General features: G+C 42.8%; 2 protein-coding genes across 3 annotated transcripts in view; both read left to right on the top strand.

Moving 5' to 3' along the window:
* Positions 1-5,703, top strand: part of LOC115151731 (basic leucine zipper transcriptional factor ATF-like) — a 5,932-nt gene extending 229 nt beyond the window's left edge. Inside the window, exons 1-3 of the mRNA XM_029695956.1 lie at positions 1-5; positions 882-986; positions 4,817-5,703. The exon at positions 1-5 is cut by the window's left edge and continues 229 nt beyond it. Of these exons, the coding sequence (XP_029551816.1) occupies positions 1-5; positions 882-986; positions 4,817-5,059 (353 nt within the window). The 3' untranslated portion in view covers positions 5,060-5,703. The remainder of the gene's footprint in view (positions 6-881; positions 987-4,816) is intronic.
* A 6,882-nt stretch (positions 5,704-12,585) lies between these two features.
* The window catches only part of LOC115151799 (feline leukemia virus subgroup C receptor-related protein 2), a 55,395-nt gene continuing 48,244 nt past the window's right edge, over positions 12,586-19,736 (top strand). Inside the window, exon 1 of one of the 2 annotated variants that reach the window (XM_029696158.1) lies at positions 12,586-13,717. In XM_029696158.1, the coding sequence (XP_029552018.1) occupies positions 13,109-13,717 (609 nt within the window). In that variant the 5' untranslated portion in view covers positions 12,586-13,108. The remainder of the gene's footprint in view (positions 13,718-19,736) is intronic. The other variant, XM_029696074.1, reaches the window with a different exon arrangement.

The following is a 19,736-nucleotide window of genomic DNA, read 5'->3' on the forward strand; positions in this document are numbered from 1 at the left end:
GGCGGGTAAGGACAACTTTTTTTGACTATTTATTACATTCTCTCTCTTTGTAGCATTTATTTAGTTATGAAGTGTCATCATTGGGATGTGGGGCATTATAATCACGTTTTCAGTAACACATTGCCGAGGAGTAATCATCACAATCGTACTCTATCATATGCTCTGTATTGGGGTTATCACTCGTCTTGTCTTTACTCTGCTCACCTTCAACTCTCATCTCTCAATGGCTTGTTAAATGACATGCTTTGGTGGGTCTGGATGTTCATTTACGACTGGGCGTCCAGGACGTCTTTCTTCTGTAGTGTTTTGCTTTAGATTGAAATGTAGAATCACCTAGCAATGTAGAATCATGCTGAAATGTAGAATCGTGCATGACAACAATGAGGAGTTTCCTTGACGACAGTTGTTTGTAAATTCAGGTGTGTTATGGGAATCAAGGCCGTTCGATGAAGGGATGAGCTGATAGACTTAACATTGCAATATTGCACCAGCGGGGAAGGGTTGGGGTTGGGTTGGGGTGGGTCGGGTTGGGTTGGTCTCAGATCACGCCTTGTTTCATGTCCTGAATCCTTCAGTTCTCATGGTATCAGAATAACTCAGCTATGTAGAAATGCTGCATCAGTCAAATCATGCACCAAAGAGATGTCTCATCCTAGAACGGTCTGAACATTGTTATGCATGGTTATACATTTTCAATCTACAATATCTACTGTATACTAGAATGAACCCTAATACCAATTTGTAAGTCGCTCTGGATAAGAGCGTCTGCTAAATGACTTAAATGTAAATGTAAATGTACTCCACCCATTAGTGTAAGTTAGTTAGGGTGAGCAACAGTTAGCGTCCTGTCAGGAAGATGACTTCCCCGTGTCTCTCCCTAGGGCTCCTCAGACAACATAAAGAAGGTCATGAGGAGAGAGAAGAACCGTATCGCTGCCCAGAAGAGCAGGATGAGACAGACCCAGAAGGCAGACAGTCTACACCTGGTGAGGATGACTACCCACAAAGCAACACACTGAGGCGTGCAGCATGTCTGGCTATGAGTTAGGATGACTATCCACCAGGCCAAATGTGTGGCACCATATCCAAGTACGACTAGACTTGTCAATCTAGCAGTGAATCAGTTGTGGCCTGAATTAAATAAATGCACAGTCCACACATGCAGTGTTCCCAAAACCTGGGCAGGTCACCCCAAAACCCGATTTATAACCTCTATAAGTCTAGCCTGGTCCCACATCAGTTGTCTCCTTCTATAGCCTGGTCCCACATCAGTTGTCTCCTATAGCCTGGTCCCAGATCAGTTGTCTCCTTCTATAGACTGGTCCCAGATCTGTTGTCTCCTATAGACTGGTCCCAGATCTGTTTGTGCTCTTGACAACTCCATTGCTCATTGTCAAGCCAAGCAAGGAGTGGGCGTGATAGCACAAACAGACTGGCACTCAGGCTACCACAAGTCAGTAACAGACTGGTTATGTAGTAATCAGACACCCAGACTGATTATTGATTTATAAGGCCGGGGGAACTCAGCAAAGCTTTATTTTCAAGTCCTTCAAAATCACAGGGACCATTTCCCCAGTGAACCACTATGATAAGGTTATAAAGGAAAAGCTGTGTTGTTGGAAATCTGTGTTGGTCAGTGTTGGTTGGTGTTGGTCGGTGTTGGTCTGTGTTGGTTGGTGTTGATCTGTGTTGGTTGGTGTTGATCTGTGTTGGTTGAAATTTGGTCAGTGTTGGTCAGTGTTGGTTGATGTTGATCTGTGTTGATCTGTGTTGGTCAGTGTTGGTTGATGTTGATCTGTGTTGGTCAGTGTTGGTCAGTGTTGGTTGATGTTGATCAGTGTTGGTCAGTGTTGGTCTGTGTTGGTCAGTGTTGGTCTGTGTTGGTTGGTGTTGGTCAGCGTTGGTCTGTGTTGGTCTGTGTTGGTCAGTGTTGGTCAGTGTTGGTCTGTGTTGGTTGGTGTTGGTCAGTGTTGGTCAGTGTTGGTCAGTGTTGGTCTGTATGAGATGATATTGACAAAGCGCTGATGGACCATGTGGTGATGTGTCATCATGGCTTCTGTTGGGTTCATCACTTAGGGTTCATCCCAAATGGCGCCATATTCCCTATATAGTGCACTACTTCTGATTGTGATACCTATGAGCCCTGGTGCACTAAATAGAGAATAGGGTGCATTTGGGATACAAACGTGGCCATATCTCTGCCTGTGTGTGTTTGCTGCGGTACTGAGTATTCATTATCACACGTGGGCGTCAGAAACCCACTGACCAGCACTAATGACTATTACACTAAATGTTAATATCAGTTGGTAATAAATGGCACCCTATTCCCTATGTAGTGCACTACTTTTGACCAGGGTTCTAGTGCAAAGTAGTGCACTTCATAGAGGAATACTGTGTTATTTGGGATGCACATTAGCAGCAGTAATACAGCAGGTTATACAGCACGTGACTGGAGGTATTTCAGGTAATAGTCAAAGTGAAAAGCACACAATCACTTTCAATTCAACGTCTCCTTCTGTTCATTGACTGGCTAGCTTTTAGTCATTGACTTTCACTTCTGTCACTTGGCAGAGTCTAGTAAATTACACCTATTTCCGTTTGTAGAAGCTACAAATACATTTAGTCTTAGCGGTTAGTGTTGCTGAAGAGAGTAGAGTTTATCAATGGGATTACTATGTGTTTCTGAAGAGAGTAGAGTTTATCAATGGGATTACTATGCGTTTCTGAAGAGAGTAGAGTTTATCAATGGGATTACTATGTGTTTCTGAAGAGAGTAGAGTTTATCAATGGGATTACTATGTGTTGCTGAAGAGAGTAGAGTTTATCAATGGGATTACTATGTGTTTCTGAAGAGAGTAGAGTTTATCAATGGGATTACTATGTGTTTCTGAAGAGAGTAGAGTTTATCAATGGGATACTATGTGTTTCTGAAGAGAGTAGAGTTTATCAATGGGATTACTATGTGTTTCTGAAGAGAGTAGAGTTTATCAATGGGATTACTATGCGTTTCTGAAGAGAGTAGAGTTTATCAATGGGATTACTATGTGTTTCTGAAGAGAGTAGAGTTTATCAATGGGATTACTATGCGTTTCTGCTGAGGATGCTTTCTTCATAAGGTCTATGGTGTCAAAATGAAAATCAATGTATTTAGAGCTGCTAGAAGACATCTCAAAGTCTTGAGAAAATATCTGTATTTAATAGAATGTTGGTCGGACATCGTTTTTTCTTCTTCAGTTGTTTAGAAAGACAATTTTGTTAATCTACAACAATTCAACATTGTATTTTTTTCTCTGTTGTCTTTTTCTTCTGAGGTCCTCAGGTACATTTGTAAATGTTCCATTACAGTGTGGGCCTGCACAGGGCCAGATGATCAGGCTGTCAAACATGAGCTCTGCGTGTTCGTGAGGGGATGATGGCCTTTTACACCCAGAGATGTGGGAAACAAAACAAGTTAGACAGCAAAGGTTCCACTGTGTTCCTCTAAAGGTCGAGACAGGGCCAGAGTAAGAGGAGGGAAGATAGAGAGTGTTGCGCAGTGTGGCCTTCCTGTCAGAGACAGGCCTGGGTAAACCCCAGTGCTCACGTCACTTAGGTCACCAACCCACTGACACGGGTCCTTTACCAGAAATGACAGCCGTTCTCTCCCCTCCTGCCCACGGTTTACTACTAAACCTCATTTACACAGGAGAGAGTGTGAGAGCGAGAGAGAGACTACTACTCAGGAAACAGGAAACGTGTCACAGTGAGGGAAAATTCAGCTTCCTGTTTATCAAACGAGTTGAAGAAACCATAAAACCACAAAATATGCTTAGCCTAACACGCTCTGCGATGAGGCCTGAGCTGAGCCATCATCGGTCCATCCTCCCTAATACGCTCTGCGAGGAGGCCTGAGCTGAGCCATCATCGGTCCATCCTCCCTAATACGCTCTGCGATGAAGCCTGAGCTGGTGAATAAGCAGTCTCAAAGAACTAGACCAGGTGGTTTACATAGAATAATGACATAGGCTGAATCTACCAATCACCACCACAGCACCACCCACATACTGGGTTTTCACAAAGGTCATTGACTCTGAAATCTAACCAGATCTGACGACGGAACGCCTTTCTGCATAAAAAAGATGAGAAGATTATTTGTTGACAAATGAACGACAGCAGCAGGGGGGGGGGTGGATTTCTTAAGAATCCACCCCCCCAGTGTTTTTCTCATCAAAACTGAAGTTAGAGAGACTGATGATGCCTTGTTTTTTTTTTTTTAAACGATGGCCTGAGTTGTAACCCGGGTAACCCATGGTCGAACCATACAGGTCATTGGTATTCAGCATAGCAGGGCCACAAAACAGTTGCATTGTGTCATTTCACTGTACATAGAAGAATTTATACTGACATTTCAGTTGCGACCATTTGATTATGAGGTCATTAGCTTCATTCATTTATTTATTCAAGTTTGACTGATTCCACTGAGTCTAGTTCCTCTGCAGGTTTCTTCCTTGCTACTGTGCTGCAGCTTGCTAATTGGGGTCTAGGCTGGGTTACTGTAAAGCAGGCTGAGCTATTGTAAAGCAGGCTGGGTTACTGTAAAGAAGGCTGAGTTACTGTAAAGCAGGCTGAGTAACTGTAAAGCAGGCTGGGTTACTGTAAAGCAGGCTGGGTTACTGTAAAGCAGGCTGAGTTACTGTAAAGCAGGCTGAGTAACTGTAAAGCAGGCTGAGTTACTGTAAAGCAGGCTGAGTAAATGTAAAGCACTTTGTAATACCTAGTGATGTAAAAGGGTCTTTAAACGTACATTTCATTGACTGATTGGTTCCTGTTGTTTCAGGAGAGTGAGAACCTGGAGAAGGAGAACGCGGCTCTGAGGAAGGAGGTGAAGAAACTCAAAGAAGAGGCCAAGTATCTCTCCTCTGTCCTGACTACCCATGAGCCTCTCTGCACTGGCCTGCCCCCCCAGATGACCCCTGACCTCATCTACTCCCCCCATCATCACTCTGTCTCCCCCCACCATCACGGGAGCAATGTCTTTCACCACCAGCACAGCATCGCTGTGTCGCACTACCAGCACTGATCACCACCGACCACCAGGGGGTGCTGAAGAGAAGCTGGAGAGGTTTACTGACCTTGATAAAGTGGGTGAAGAGAGCCACTTGAACTAGCCTCGCTAAACCAGGTCAGTCTGGTTTCAAGAGGCTACACTTGAACAGGATGAAGTTAATGAATGGTTTCTTTGTTTCAACGGAACAAGCAGCACTCATGAATGGTGTCTTTGCATCAGATCAACAATTTTCTGATATTAAAAGATGACAAAGGCTTCTTTTACACAGGCAGCCAAATTCTGATCTTTTGCCCAATTATTGTCACAAGGTTTGATTGGTAAAAAATAAATAATGAATGACAAAAGATCAGAATTGTGTAAAGGCACATAGATGGTAATTTCAAATGTATGACTCGACCATAGAATCAATGCCTCGACTATGCCAATAGTCAACATCTACAGGACATAAAACCAGCATGATTGAATTATTTTTTATTGTACTATTGAGATTTATACAACAATGAAATTATTCCGTTTTTACATTTCAAGTAATTTATATAGGCCTATTACAATGTTTTGATGATAGGACTGGGACGATACTAGTATCGCAATACTTGTTAGTATTGTGGCAAGGGAACAAAACAAAAAGCAGATTAAACTACTTTAGTAAAACAGTCTTCATGTTGGAAACAAACATCATTATGTTATCATCCAGTTATTTTCCAGGCTATATCACAACATATGTTACATACAGCAGGTTGAGGACCAGGCTATATCACAACATATGTTACATACAGCAGGTTGAGGACCAGGCTATATCACAACATATGTTACATACAGCAGGTTGAGGACCAGGCTATATCACAACATATGTTACATACAGCAGGTTGAGGACCAGGCTATATCACAACATATGTTACATACAGCAGGTTGAGGACCAGGCTATATCACAACATATGTTACATACAGCAGGTTGAGGACCAGGCTATATCACAACATATGTTACATACAGCAGGTTGAGGACCAGGCTATATCCCAACATATGTTACATACAGCAGGTTGAGGACCAGGCTATATCACAACATATGTTACATACAGCAGGTTTAGGACCAGGCTATATCACAACATATGTTACATACAGCAGGTTGAGGACCAGGCTATATCACAACATATGTTACATACAGCAGGTTTAGGACCAGGCTATATCACAACATATGTTACATACAGCAGGTTTAGGACCAGGCTATATCACAACATATGTTACATACAGCAGGTTGAGGACCAGGCTATATCACAACATATGTTACATACAGCAGGTTGAGGACCAGGCTATATCACAACATATGATACATACAGCAGGTTGAGGACCAGGCTATATCACAACATATGTTACATACAGCAGGTTGAGGACCAGGCTATATCACAACATATGTTACATACAGCAGGTTGAGGACCAGGCTATATCACAACATATGTTACATACAGCAGGTTGAGGACCAGGCTATATCACAACATATGTTACATACAGCAGGTTGAGGACCAGGCTATATCCCAACATATGTTACATACAGCAGGTTGAGGACCAGGCTATATCCCAACATATGTTACATACAGCAGGTTGAGGACCAGGCTATATCCCAACATATGTTACATACAGCAGGTTGAGGACCAGGCTATATCACAACATATGTTACATACAGCAGGTTTAGGACCAGGCTATATCACAACATATGTTACATACAGCAGGTTGAGGACCAGGCTATATCACAACATATGTTACATACAGCAGGTTTAGGACCAGGCTATATCACAACATATGTTACATACAGCAGGTTTAGGACCAGGCTATATCACAACATATGTTACATACAGCAGGTTGAGGACCAGGCTATATCACAACATATGTTACATACAGCAGGTTTTTAAAGGACCAAAGAATCTGATCTGGTTCGTTTTTTCCTTTTTTGCCATAGAAACAAATATTTCAATACTGGTATCATCCCAGACTTTAGTTTGTGTATTTCTCATGTTCAGGACTACCACTATTGCATATGACTGATTGGAGCATTGAAAAATTGCTTGGATTACTCAATGATGTGTACATTATTTTACTATTTTCTCACAAAACAGCTGCTTTTCTAGTCTGATTGGAATACATGTACATTCTGCCTAAAGTGAAACAGTTTGAAAATAACTTTGTTAACTCGAGTCTACATTCGAATCATCTTGAATTATTATTTTTTTTCTTCTATTATTTAATGGTCGCATGGTGGAGTCATGTACCTATAAATAATGAAGGGTAAGCCTTGTTAAGGTACAGTATGCATTGTATGCTCTGATATAGAGGATTATCGTATAGACTGGCACTGAGACAGGACATTCAGGGTTTAGTTTACCATCAGTAGTACTGTGCTTGTACTTTTTGAATTCATTTCTTTGAATGTTGTAATTGAAAAATATATATTTTTTAAAATGTTGTCTTACTGTACATTTAAAAAATAAAGATAGAAACTTAGAAATTGTTTTGAAATGCAAATAGTGCATTTTTTTTGGGTGGAACGCAATGTTTTCGGCCCTGAGCAAATATCAGCTCTGCTGAGGGCAAACATGAACATTGTGATAATTCGGTGCAACTTCCAGCGTGCCTTTACTGTGAACACTGAGGCTGTAGCCGCTTTAAGTTACAGTTTTATTAACAGTGGCCAAGTAGGTTACTGTGGCTATTTGATCATAATGTAGGGCCTATCAGAGTGGCCTACCATCAAAAAACAACGGAGAAAATGAATCCCATAACATTTTAACATGGAAATAGCTGTTCTATCATTCAGCCTACAGTAGCTGCCAATGTGTGGTGTTCAATGTCGGCCTACATTCCATGAGACCTTTGAGAAGAAAAAAAACATGCAGAGCTTGACATTAACCTGTTTATCCATTTGTCCTTCAGACAAGGAGGTGATTGAAAACATTGTGTTGTTTGATGCAAGAAACCACGTTACAAAATAAAATGCATTATTATTCACATACCATTATTACAGCGAATCAGACAAAAATATGCTACCCTCTGCCTATTGGCTACTTAGCTTATTCAAGTTTGTCTTAAAATACAACACTGCCCCTTTAAGACAAAAAAAAAATCTGTTTATCTGACTTCAAAGATGTCTAGAAATGTACACGTAATGTGCTCTTGTAGGAAGCAATCACTCTCCTATTGCTGACTACAAATGATCTCAGTGGTAGAGGCATCGCTACAGACCCTGGTTTGATCCCGGGCTGTATCACAAATGGCTGTGATCGGGAGTCCCATAGGGCGGTGCAGAATTGGCCCAGTGTTGTCCGGTTTAGGGGAGGGTTTGATCAGGGTAGGCCGTCATTGTAAAATAAGAATTTGTTCTTAACTGACTTGCCTAGTTAAATTAAGGTTAAATTAAAAATAAATAAAACAAATCTATTTATGACCACAGCTGTAAACACAATCCAGTTCAAAGTATACGACACAGATCCATAAATGGCAATAGTTTATTTGCATATCGGCCTACTGCAGCTCTGATTGGTTATGCCCAGTGGTGGAAAAAGTACCCAATTGTCATACTTGAGTAAAAATAAAGATACTTTAATAAAAATGACTCAAGTAAAAGGGAAAGAAACCCAGTAAAATACTACTTGAGTAAAAATCCAAAAGTATTTGGTTTAAAATCTACTTATTAAGTACCAAAAGTAAATGTCATTGTTAAAATATACTTAAGTATCAAAAGTAAAAGTATACATTATTTCAAATTCCTTAATCAATATGGCACCATTTTCTAGTTTTTTATTTATTTACCGATAGCCAAGAGAACACTCCAACACTCAGACATCATTTACAGATAGCCAGGGGAACACTCCATCACTCAGACATCATTTACAGATAGCCAGGGGAACACTCCATCACTCAGACATTATTTACAGATAGCCAGGGAAACACTCCAACACTCAGACATCATTTACAGATAGCCAGGGGAACACTCCATCACTCAGACATCATTTACAGATAGCCAGGGGAACACTCCAACACTCAGACATCATTTACAGATAGCCAGGGGAACACTCCAACACTCAGGCATCATTTACAGATAGCCAAGAGAACACTCCAACACTCAGACATCATTTACAGATAGCCAAGAGAACACTCCAACACTCAGACATCATTTACAGATAGCCAGGGGAACACTCCAACACTCAGGCATCATTTACAGATAGCCAAGAGAACACTCCAACACTCAGACATCATTTACAGATAGCCAAGAGAACACTCCAACACTCAGACATCATTTACAGATAGCCAGGGGAACACTCCAACACTCAGGCATCATTTACAGATAGCCAAGAGAACACTCCAACACTCAGACATCATTTACAGATAGCCAAGAGAACACTCCAACACTCAGACATCATTTACAGATAGCCAGGGGAACACTCCAACACTCAGGCATCATTTACAGATAGCCAGGGGAACACTCCAACACTCAGGCATCATTTACAGATAGCCAGGGGAACACTCCATCACTCAGACATCATTTACAGATAGCCAGGGGAACACTCCAACACTCAGACATCATTTACAGATAGCCAGGGGAACACTCCAACACTCAGGCATCATTTACAGATAGCCAGGGGAACACTCCATCACTCAGACATCATTTACAGATAGACAGAGGCACACTCCAACACTCAGACATCATTTACAGATAGACAGAGGCACACTCCAACACTCAGACATCATTTACAGATAGCTAGGGGCACACTCCAACACTCAGACATAATTTACAGATAGCCAAGGGAACACTCCAACACTCAGACATCATTTACAGATAGCCAGGGGAACACTCCAACACTCAGACATCATTTACAGATAGCCAGGGGAACACTCCAACACTCAGGCATCATTTACAGATAGCCAGGGCACACTCCAACACTCAGACATCATTTACAGATAGCCAAGGGAACACTCCAACACTCAGACATCATTTACAGATAGCCAGGGGAACACTCCAACACTCAGACATCATTTACAGATAGCCAGGGGCACACTCCAACACTCAGACATCATTTACAGATAGCCAGGGGCACACTCCAACACTCAGACATAATTTACAAATGAGGCCAGTGTTTAGTGAGTCCGCCAGATCAGAGGTAGTAGGGATGACCAGGGATGTTCTCTTGATAAGTGTGTGAATTAGACAATTTTCCTGTCCTGCTAAGCATTCAAAATGTAATGAGTACTTTTTTGTGTCAGGGGAAATGTAAAAAGTACATACATTTCTTTAGAAATGTAAGTGAAGTAAAAGTAAAATTTGTCAAAAATATAAATAGTAAAGTAAAGTACAGATACCCCCAAAAATGACTTAAGTAGTACTTTCAAGTATTTTTACTTAAGGACTTTACACCACTGCCTATGCATCCACCGGTCTGGAGTATGTGGTGAGTAATTCACAATATAATTCTATTCCTATACATTCTGCTTACAACAAAATATCTTTCATGTTTCAGAATGTTGCATCGAAAGTGGCTAATATTGTGTTGATTCGATCACAGTTGCCACAGTAAAGGGAATCGTTGATAGTGTTAACTAACAGGGGAAAAACTCAAGAACAGTTGAACGAAGTTCAATCTCCTGCTTCTCTTTGTGGGCAGATATTTCTTCAGCACTCTGTATGGCAGTCTCGTGGGAGCTGTGCGGCAGTCTAGTGGGAGCTGTGCGGCAGTCTCGTGGGAGCTGTGCGGCAGTCTAGTGGGAGCTGTGCGGCAGTCTCGTGGGAACTGTGCGGCATTCTCGGGGGAGCTGTGCGGCAGTCTCGGGGGAGCTGTGCGGCAGTCTCGTGGGAGCTGTGCGGCAGTCTCGTGGAAGCTGTGCGGCAGTCTCGTGGGAGCTGTGCGGCAGTCTCGTGGGAGCTGTGCGGCAGTCTCGTGGGAGCTGTGCGGCAGTCTCGGGGGAGCTGTGCGGCAGTCTCGTGGGAGCTGTGCGGCAGTCTCGTGGAAGCTGTGCGGCAGTCTCGGGGGAGCTGTGCGGCAGTCTCGGGGGAGCTGTGCGGCAGTCTCGGGGGAGCTGTGCGGCAGTCTCGGGGGAGCTGTGCGGCAGTCTCGTGGGAGCTGTGCGGCAGTCTCGTGGGAGCTGTGCGGCAGTCTCGTGGAAGCTGTGCGGCAGTCTCGTGGAAGCTGTGCGGCAGTCTCGGGGGAGCTGTGCGGCAGTCTCGGGGGAGCTGTGCGGCAGTCTCGTGGGAGCTGTGCGGCAGTCTCGTGGGAGCTGTGCGGCAGTCTCGTGGGAGCTGTGCGGCAGTCTCGTGGAAGCTGTGCGGCAGTCTCGTGGGAGCTGTGCGGCAGTCTCGTGGGAGCTGTGCGGCAGTCTCGTGGGAGCTGTGCGGCAGTCTCGTGGGAGCTGTGCGGCAGTCTCGTGGGAGCTGTGCGGCAGTCTCGTGGAAGCTGTGCGGCAGTCTCGTGGGAGCTTTGCGGCAGTCTCGGGGGAGCTGTGCGGCAGTCTCGGGGGAGCTGTGCGGCAGTCTCGGGGGAGCTGTGCGGCAGTCTCGGGGGAGCTGTGCGGCAGTCTCGTGGGAGCTGTGCGGCAGTCTCGTGGGAGCTGTGCGGCAGTCTCGTGGGAGCTGTGCGGCAGTCTCGTGGAAGCTGTGCGGCAGTCTCGTGGGAGCTGTGCGGCAGTCTCGTGGGAGCTGTGCGGCAGTCTCGTGGGAGCTGTGCGGCAGTCTCGTGGGAGCTGTGCGGCAGTCTCGGGGGAGCTGTGCGGCAGTCTCGGGGCTCTAGCACGTCTGTTAACGCATGCACGTTTACAGAGAACATTGAGTGGAAGCCTCATGTTTTCAGACCAATGGTTGCTTTACATTTGATGTAACATCTATTCTAATTCCAGTACCATATTCAATGTTATTCTATTATATGCTATTCCATTCTATTCTATTCTATTCCAGCTCCATATTATATTATATTGTAATCTACTGTATTGCATTGTATTCCATTTTATCTTGGGTCAGTGGATGGTGCTTTGTGGAAATGTGTTGTGTAGCCTATGCCACCAACAGCAAAAATAGCATTTTGGCATTGACAGTAGAATAATTTTTTTGTCGGCAACCAAGGTCGGGATGTTTGGTTGCAAAATGTAGCTCCTCCTCCAACGTGCCCAATTTCAACACAGACGGCAGTGAGGGTTCATTGGGTCCTGGGTTGGTTTACGTGGTGACGTAAACGGGCGTTTACATTGGACATGTTCGTTTTGCATGGCCCGGTGGCCCGTCTCAGCGGAGTTCAAACGTTTTAATAAACAAAGGTGTCAAACTCATTCCACGGAGGGCCGAGTGTCGGTGGGTTTGCGCTCTTCCCTTGTACTTGAGTGATTAAGGTCACTAATTTGTAAGGCATTCCTCACATCTGGTGGTCTTGGGCTGAAATTGAAAGGGAAAAACAAAACCTTGCAGCCCATAGGCCATCCATGGAATGACTTTGTGACGCCTGTTTTAGACCATCCAATTATTGGTCCTTAAGAGAAATCTCCACCCACCCGAGACAGCTGGCCACGCAAAACCAACTGGCCCATTGATACTTCGCTCGACGCGGAACAGAATGACATCTCCATACATGATTTAAAAACAAACGTAGGGCTACATATGTTGAGTTTTAACTGCTTGTGAAAGTAGGCTACTGTTTTGTCAACTTCAGCGCAACAGGAACAGGAAAAAGTGCGCCTGTGCAGGCTACTTGTAATGTAGTCTATGAGTGACTTGTCTAGTTTACCCCTTTTGCACAGCGAATTATTTAATGGTTGTTTAGCGAACTGAAACTTCACATTTTCATTTCAGGGAATGCCTTTGCTTTAAACTACTTTATTTGCTAACGTGGTATCAAATAGAAAGTGGTGTCGGTTGTAGTTTCTGATTGGTGAACTTTGAGAGGTGGTGTAGCTGGTTTGGCTTGTTTCCCAAAACTAGAGTACTGTCAAAAGTTCGCATAGTCAGGCTGGTCCGAACTCTCACTAAAATGTAAGAGAGAGGCATACGTGTCTGTATTGTATTCACCTGCCTGTCTTAATTAATACACTTCAACATGACTGGCGAAAATGAAAAACCTTCCTTGGTTTATGGCGAAATCAACGACAATCAAAATGTGTTAGAGCTGGAAAAAATTACAATTTTGAAGTCTGCCGTTGAGAGCGAGGACGTGCGCACGGAGCACAAGATACAACTAAACCAGAACGGCGACGATACAAACCAAACCATCAAACTATACAAGCGGCGATGGTTCATCGTGTTGCTATTCAGCTCGTATTCTCTCTGCAACTCGTTCCAATGGATTCAGTACGGAATCATCAACAACATTTTCATGAAGTTCTACGGTGTCGAGTCTTTCACTATAGATTGGATGTCTATGATATACATGTTGACTTACATTCCCTTCATATTCCCGGTCACCTGGCTGCTGGATAAGAAAGGTCTCCGTATTATTGCGCTGGTGGCTACAGCCATGAATTGCGCGGGGACTTGGATCAAAGTGACCAGTGTGAGACCCGACCTGTTCGCGGTCACCATGCTCGGACAGTTCTGCTGCTCCCTTGCTCAGGTGTTTATCCTCGGGATGCCGTCGAAGATCGCCTCGGTGTGGTTTGGATCGGAGGAGGTGTCCACCGCTTGTTCCATCGGGGTCTTCGGAAACCAGGTATGTTATGTAGTCTAAGGTCCAATACATTTAAGTCATTGCAGATGTAGCTATTTGTTTATGTAGTCAGTCATTTTGCGCTCTTTTTTTTAATGATTAGTCACTTATCGGAATGTTAAAGATTACTCCACCCATGTGTCCATTTGGCCCAGTTGGGAATTGCGCAATTACGCAAGACTCTCAAGCCAACGCTGGCCTATATTGGCCAGTTGGTAATCTCTCATCCTCTGCCCTCAAAGGTGAAAGGTCAATGTCATCACTGACGAGACTGAGAGAACCGTGTACATTGTGAGTCTAGTCACGAGTTCAAGCCACCATGAATAATCTCTTATCTCTGGTCCTGAAAGGTGAAGGTCACAGGTCCAGATTTATTTGTCCCACTGATCAACTGACCTGTCTTGAGAGATCAATGTATAGGGTTATCTATACCATAGCATAATCACAGGACATAAGCCCTCAGGGCACCATAACAATTTCAATGGAAACCTTCTCTATTGATGGTTGAAGTGGTAAACTAAACATTTCCATTTACTCCTCTCGGGACAAATGACCATTTGCCAAGTGAGGTTCCTGTGTTGTTGAGGTTCTAAGTTTGGACGTCATGCTTGCTTCTTCATTCCGTGCTGTGTTTGAGATCCATAGGTGCTGAATAAGGGATTCTCATATCTCTTTATAACGCATGTGCGGCTACACTCAAAGTAGCACTGGAGTGAGAGAATCACCAGCGGTGTGAGGAAGACGAGACATTTCTCAGAGGACCAGTCCAAAAAAAACAAACATGGGCCTTAGAGGCAATCCATAGGCCTAACGTTCATTCTATATACAACAGTTCACCCCCTCGTCTCTCTGTCTCATTCTATAAACTACAGTTCACCCCCTCTACTCTCTCATTCTATATACAACGGTTCACCCCCTCTACTCTCTCTCATTCTATATACAACGGTTCACCCCCTCTACTCTCTCTCTATATACAACGGTTCACCCCCTCTACTCTCTCATTCTATATACAACAGTTCACCCCCTCTACTCTCTCATTCTATATACAACGGTTCACCCCCTCTACTCTGTCTCGTTCTATATACAACGGTTCACCCCCTCTACTCTGTCTCGTTCTATATACAACAGTTCACCCCCTCTACTCTCTCATTCTATATACAACGGTTCACCCCCTCTACTCTCTCATTCTATATACAACGGTTCACCCCCTCTACTCTCTCATTCTATATACAACGGTTCACCCCCTCTACTCTGTCTCGTTCTATATACAACGGTTCACCCCCTCTACTCTCTCATTCTATATACAACGGTTCACCCCCTCTACTCTCTCATTCTATATACAACGGTTCACCCCCTCTACTCTCTCTCATTCTATATACAACGGTTCACCCCCTCTACTCTCTCATTCTATATACAACGGTTCACCCCCTCTACTCTCTCATTCTATATACAACGGTTCACCCCCTCTACTCTCTCATTCTATATACAACGGTTCACCCCCTCTACTCTCTCATTCTATATACTGGGAAGTCGACATCTCAGCGTAACACTTCTAAAGGATATGCATCTGAATCTACAGCCTATTTACATGTTTAAAAAACGTATAACCTGACATTGTTGTTATGTTACAGGGAAGTTGACATTTTATATTTCAGCCTACAAGGCCCCATATAGAGGCTATATACAGCGCCTTCGGAAAGTATTCATACCCCTTGACTTTTTCCGCATTGTTACGTTACAGCCTTATTCTAAAATTACTGGAGATTCGTAAAAAAAATCTATGCACAATACCCCATAATGACAAAGCGAAAACAGTAAAAAAAAAAATCACATTTCTAAAAAAACGACCTTATTTACATAAGTATTCAGGCCCTTTTGCTATGAGACTGTAAATTGAGCTCAGGTGCATCCTGTTTCCATTGATCATCCTTGAGATGTTTCTACCACTTAGTTGGAGTCCACCTGTGGTAAATTCAATTGATTGGACATGATTTGGAAAGACACACGCCTGTCTATATAAGGTCCCACAGTTGACAGTGCATGTCAGAGCAAAGACCAAGCCATGAGGTCGAAGGAACTGTCCGTAGAGCTCCAAGACAGGATTGTGTCGAGGCACAGATCTGGGGAAGGGGACCAAAACATTTCTGCAGCATTGAAGATCCCCAAGAACACCGTGGCATCCAATCCATAATTCTTAAATGGAAGAAGTTTGGAACCACCAAGACTCTTCCTAGAGCTGGCCGGCCAGCCAAACTGAGCAATCTTGGGAGAAGGGCCTTGGTCAGGGAGGTGACCAAGAACCCGATGGTCACTCTGACAGAGCTCCAGAGTTCCTCTGTGGACATGGGAGAACCTTCCATAAGGGAAACCATCTCTGCAGCACTCCACCAATCAGGCCTTTATGGTAGAGTGGCCAGACGGAAGCCACTCCTTCCACAATCACCCGACCTCAACCCAATTGAGATGGTTTGGTATGAGTTGGACCGCAGAGTGAAGGAAAAGCAGCCAACAAGTGCTCAGCATATGTGGGAACTCCTTCAAGACTGTTGGAAAAGCATTCCTCATGAAGCTGGTTGAGAGAATGCCAAGATTATGCAAACCTGTCATCAAGGCAGAGAGGGGCTACTTTAAAGAATCTCAAATATAAAATATATTTTGATTTTAACACTTATGAAATCATGTAGTAACCAAATGTGTTACTTCATAGTTTTGATGTCTTCACTATTCTTATTATAAAGGAAACCCCTTGAATGAGTAGGTGTCTAAACTTTTTAGTGTGTGTGTGTATTTTTATATATATATATATATATATATATATATATATATATATATATATATATATATATATATATATATATATATATATATATATATATATATATATATATATAATTACTACACAATCTGAATAACCCAGATGAGAGCATAGTACTTCTTCACAGTTGCGTCTCTCCTAAAGTGTACACATCAGTGTAGGCTAAGTTATTCAGCTAAAATGGAAATATGCTAGGTGTAGCTGGTGTTCCAGTCCACTTGCCTAACTACTGAGTTGTTGCACATTAACAGAGTTGTCTTAATTCCTCACATGTTGATTTGAAACAGACTGAGTAATTTAACCTCTGACCTCTAGCTGGTGTTCATGGAGTCTTTGCATCTTCTTGGATCAGATTGTTATTTTCACAAATATTGTTTTGGTTTTTCTATCTTTTCTTCTTCCTAGTAAGTTAAACTCTCTATTTTCAGGCCCACAAATTAACTTTGAGACTGGTAATTAAAGAATGAGATTTTTTAAATCTTATTTCACGTTATCTCGTTACCATGCAACGAGGTGTCTCCGATGTGCCGGTGCCTTTTCCAAATAAGGAAGTGTAAAAAGAAAATAACCAGCACACTGCATTCTCTTAAGTTATCATGAAGTAATTCCCACGCACTTCTACAAGTAACCTCAGATCAAGTTCTTTCCCTATTTAAAAAAAAAAAAATTTAAATAAAGAAGTTTACACATCCTATGAAGGCTAAGTTATTCAGCCAGTATGGACATGTATTAACCAAATGGGGTGAATCGTTGTCTTAGTTTAGCTGAAAAACATTCCTTACCTCCAGGAGATTTTTAACAGGTGACTATCTAGCAAAAATAAATCTACAAGGAGCAGTCGGTTTCTGCGTAGATCTGATTCGGGGAGACCGGGGTTGGTTGTCACACTTTTTACTCGTCTGTGTATTTCTCAGCACCAGTATCTTACAATAGTATTTTCAGTATCAGGAGAAAGACCAAAGTCTTAGGTTGAAATAGGGACCCTTTTTTTTTATCCTCTTATTCTAACATGGAGTTATAATATATTATAATATATATAAGCCATCCAACACACTCTGTCCACTTGTGACAACGAGCTCCATCCCTTGGTTGGATGTCACACAGTATGAGCGGGGTCGTCCAGTGTCAATTTACAAAGAGTTAAAGTATTTGTTTGGGGAAAATGTAAAGCCTTTTATTTATTGAACAGTATTGCTAACATAATAAAGTCAACATACAGTTGAAGTCGGAAGTTTACATACACCTTAGCCAAGTACATTTAAACTCAGTTTTTCACAATTCCTGACATTTAATCCTAGTAAAAATTCCCTGTCTTAGGTCAGTTAGGATCACCACTTTATTTTAAGAATGTGAAATGTCAGAATAATAGTAGAGAATTATTTCTTTCATCACATTCCCACTGGGCCAGAAGTTTACATACACTCAATTAGTATTTGGTAGCATTGCCTTTAAATTGTTTAACTTGGGTCAAATCTTTTGGGTAGCCTCTACAAGCTTCCCAGAATAAGTTGGGTGAATTCTGGCCCATTCCTCCTGACAGCTGGTGTAACTGTGTCAGGTTTGTAGGCCTCCTTGCTCACACGCCCTTTTTCAGTTCTGCCCACAAATTTTCTGTGGGGTTGAGGTCAGGGCTTTGTGATGGCCACTGCAATACCTTGACGTTGTTGTCCTTAAGCCATTTTGCCGCAACTTTGGAAGTATGCTTGGGTCATTGTCCATTTGGAAGACCAATTTGCGATGAAGCTTTAACTTCCTGACTGATGTCTTGAGCTGTTGCTTCAATATATCCACATCATTTTCCTCCCTCATGATGCCATCTATTTTGTGAAGTGCACCAGTCCCTCCTGCAGCAAAGCACCCCCACAACATGATGCTTCCACCCCCGTGCTTCACGGTTGGGATGGTGTTCTTCGGCTTTCAAGCATCCCCCGTTTTCCTCCAAACATAACGATGGTCATTATGGCCAAACAGTTCTATTTTTGTTTCATCAGACCAGAGGACATTTCTCCAAAAAGTACGATCTTTGTCCCCATGTGCAGTTGCAAACCGTAGGCTGGCTTTTTATGGCGGTTTTGGAGCAGTGGCTTCTTCCCTGCGGAGCGGCCTTTCAGGTTATGTCGATATAGGACTCGTTTTATTGTGGATATAGATACTTTTGTACCTGTTTCCTCCAGCATCTTTAAATGGTCTTTTGCTGTTGTTCTGGGATTGATTTGCATTTTTCGCACCAAAGGACGTTCATCTGTAGGAGACACATTCTGACGGCTGCATGGTCCAATGGTGTTTATACTTGCGTACTATTGTTTGTACAGATTAATGTGATACCTTCAGGTGTTTGGAAATTGCTCCCAAGGACGAACTAGACTTGTGGAGGTCTTGGCTGATTTTCTTTTGATTTTTCCCAAGCAAAGAGGCACTGAGTTTGAATGTAAGCCTCGAAATGCATCCACAGGTACAACTCCAATTGACTCAAATTATGTCAATTAGCCTATCAGAAGCTTCTACTGCCATGACATTTATTTTCAGGAATTTTCCAAGCTGTTTAAAGGCACAGTCAACTTAGTGTATGTAAACTTCTGACCCACTGGAATTGTGATACAGTGAATAATAAGTGAAGTAATCTGTCTGTAAACAATTGTTGGAAAAATTACTTGTCATGCAGTAGATGTCCTAACCGACTTGCCAAAACTATAGTTAACAAGAAATTTGTGGAGTGGTTGAAAAACAAGTTTTTAATGACTCCAACCTAAGTGTATGTAAACGTCTGACTTCAACTGTGAACACTGAGACCCTTGGACATCAAAAGTTTGAACAATTAAACAATATTTCTACATTTGGGAATGGTCCATGAACACTTAAGGGACAGTCATTGTTTGTGTTTCATTTGGTGATCTCATGAAGGACAGGAAACACAACTGTATCTCTTAAAGTGTACATTTCTCAGCTGTCAGGTTTACATCTCGATGTTGGATAAAATGAATGAGTAAATATGAAACTATTTGTGACGAGATGTAATATGATGTTGGCCTTTTAAACGAGATACTTGTTAAGGTGTAAAGTTTTAACTAGTCAGTGTCCACGCCTCTGTGAGGCCAGCCATTACATCAGACGTCATGGAATTCCCCTTTTTCCACAGAGTATAAAACCCCCGTGAGGCCAGCCATTACATCAGGCGTCATCAAACCCACTTCCGAACAAAATGTACAT

This window comes from Salmo trutta, chromosome 1, assembly GCF_901001165.1.
Source record: "Salmo trutta chromosome 1, fSalTru1.1, whole genome shotgun sequence".
In the NCBI taxonomy this organism is placed as follows: domain Eukaryota; kingdom Metazoa; phylum Chordata; class Actinopteri; order Salmoniformes; family Salmonidae; genus Salmo; species Salmo trutta.